The sequence below is a fragment of the Danio rerio genome, chromosome 5, assembly GCF_049306965.1.
Source record: "Danio rerio strain Tuebingen ecotype United States chromosome 5, GRCz12tu, whole genome shotgun sequence".
NCBI lineage: Eukaryota > Metazoa > Chordata > Actinopteri > Cypriniformes > Danionidae > Danio > Danio rerio.
In genome coordinates this window covers 59,998,014-59,999,333 of record NC_133180.1, presented here as the reverse complement: position 1 = coordinate 59,999,333, position 1,320 = coordinate 59,998,014, and the positions used below count along the sequence as shown (strand labels likewise).

The 1,320-nt window shown below is 41.7% G+C and overlaps 1 protein-coding gene across 1 annotated transcript; it reads right to left on the bottom strand.

The window, feature by feature from the left end:
* Window positions 1-200: 200 nt before the first annotated feature.
* On the bottom strand, window positions 201-736 carry pmchl (pro-melanin-concentrating hormone, like). Its single transcript, NM_001162488.1, is given in 1 exon segment — window positions 201-736. A coding segment is annotated over 1 exon segment (375 nt). The 5' UTR covers window positions 699-736; the 3' UTR covers window positions 201-323.
* Between the last annotated feature and the right edge of the window lie 584 nt (window positions 737-1,320).

Below are 1,320 nucleotides of genomic sequence, written 5' to 3'. Positions count from 1 at the left end.
ATCAAACATTTTAAAAAAAAAACTATTTTATGTTTAATTAAACATTAGCCAAAACTATTTATTGCTTTTACCTGTAGTCAGAAATGTGTGCTATATGAGCATTGAGCATAACCTCAGATCACATTATTAAATGTTTGAAAATCTGAAAGAAATGCTGACAACAGAACAGAACATGAACAGACCCGTGTACTTTAGAATAATGTTTTCAACATTTAATTGCAAGATAGAATTCAGATAAACAGCATCAAGTTGTATATTTTGTCTGAGTAACACTGGATAAGAAACAAAGAATCGTCAACCGCTTCCATGTCTTCCCAGAAGTCCTACACCTCCCAGCATGGCCGATACACTCTTCCCACCATGCACCTCATGGTGTCCCTTCTGATGATGGCAAAATTCGGACTCAGGTCTGAACCAACTTCTCTGCGCTCTGTGCTGAGAAGGCTTTCGGGTGCGTTGAGATGAGGGACTCCTCTGTTCAGAGATGTCAGGGTCCTCAGGAGATTGGAGTCAGCCACCACGATGATCCTGGAGCCACCTGGTGTAGATCTCAGAGAGTTCTCTTCCAAGGACTCGCTAAAGCTTTGCAGATCTGGCTCGATTTCCTCAGATTTGGTCATCGGAATAGCAGCTGTTTTAAAGTAGCACTCAGACAAAAGTGCAACGGTGATGAGGACGGTCCCAGCAGAAAGCTTCATTCTTGATCTTGAGCGTTTGCTTTAGCGGTTTGGCTGCTGTTTCCTGTCTTGTCTTGCTTGCTAGACTGATGTTTTTGGTGCTTCGGTTCATTTTTATAGGCCTACCAGTAGTGGTCTTTGTGCCACGTTACCTCAGATTCATCATTGTGAGGCTATTAATAAAAACACAAACACTCATTCAGAACCCAACAAGACCACTGACAGAGCTTAAGGGTTTTGTTTGGTGCAACACTGATTAAGATTTCCTTCAGCGTGGCTTGTGATCAGTGTGCAGACCCCAGGGTTCCTCTGAATGGCCATTTCAAGAGGGAATGTAATTTCAGAATCCACACACTTTGAAACAATATGAGAGGATGTAACACCTGCTGAAGAGTCCAAGTGAAAAACATCTGCTTAAATTGTGAATCATAAGGCAAAGCCATCTAAAGAGACTCAAACCCTGGACGCCCAAAATGAAGATTAACACCCAGCAGGAGGTTATATCATTTCATTTAGAAATGCTCTGCTCTTTGTTGACAGTGCCAGCACTTCACTTTGTATCAAGCGTCATGTTAACACAGCTGAAATGATGCTCCTACTGATAAATGCTTCTTGATGTAGGAAAAATCTGTACATTCGTCAT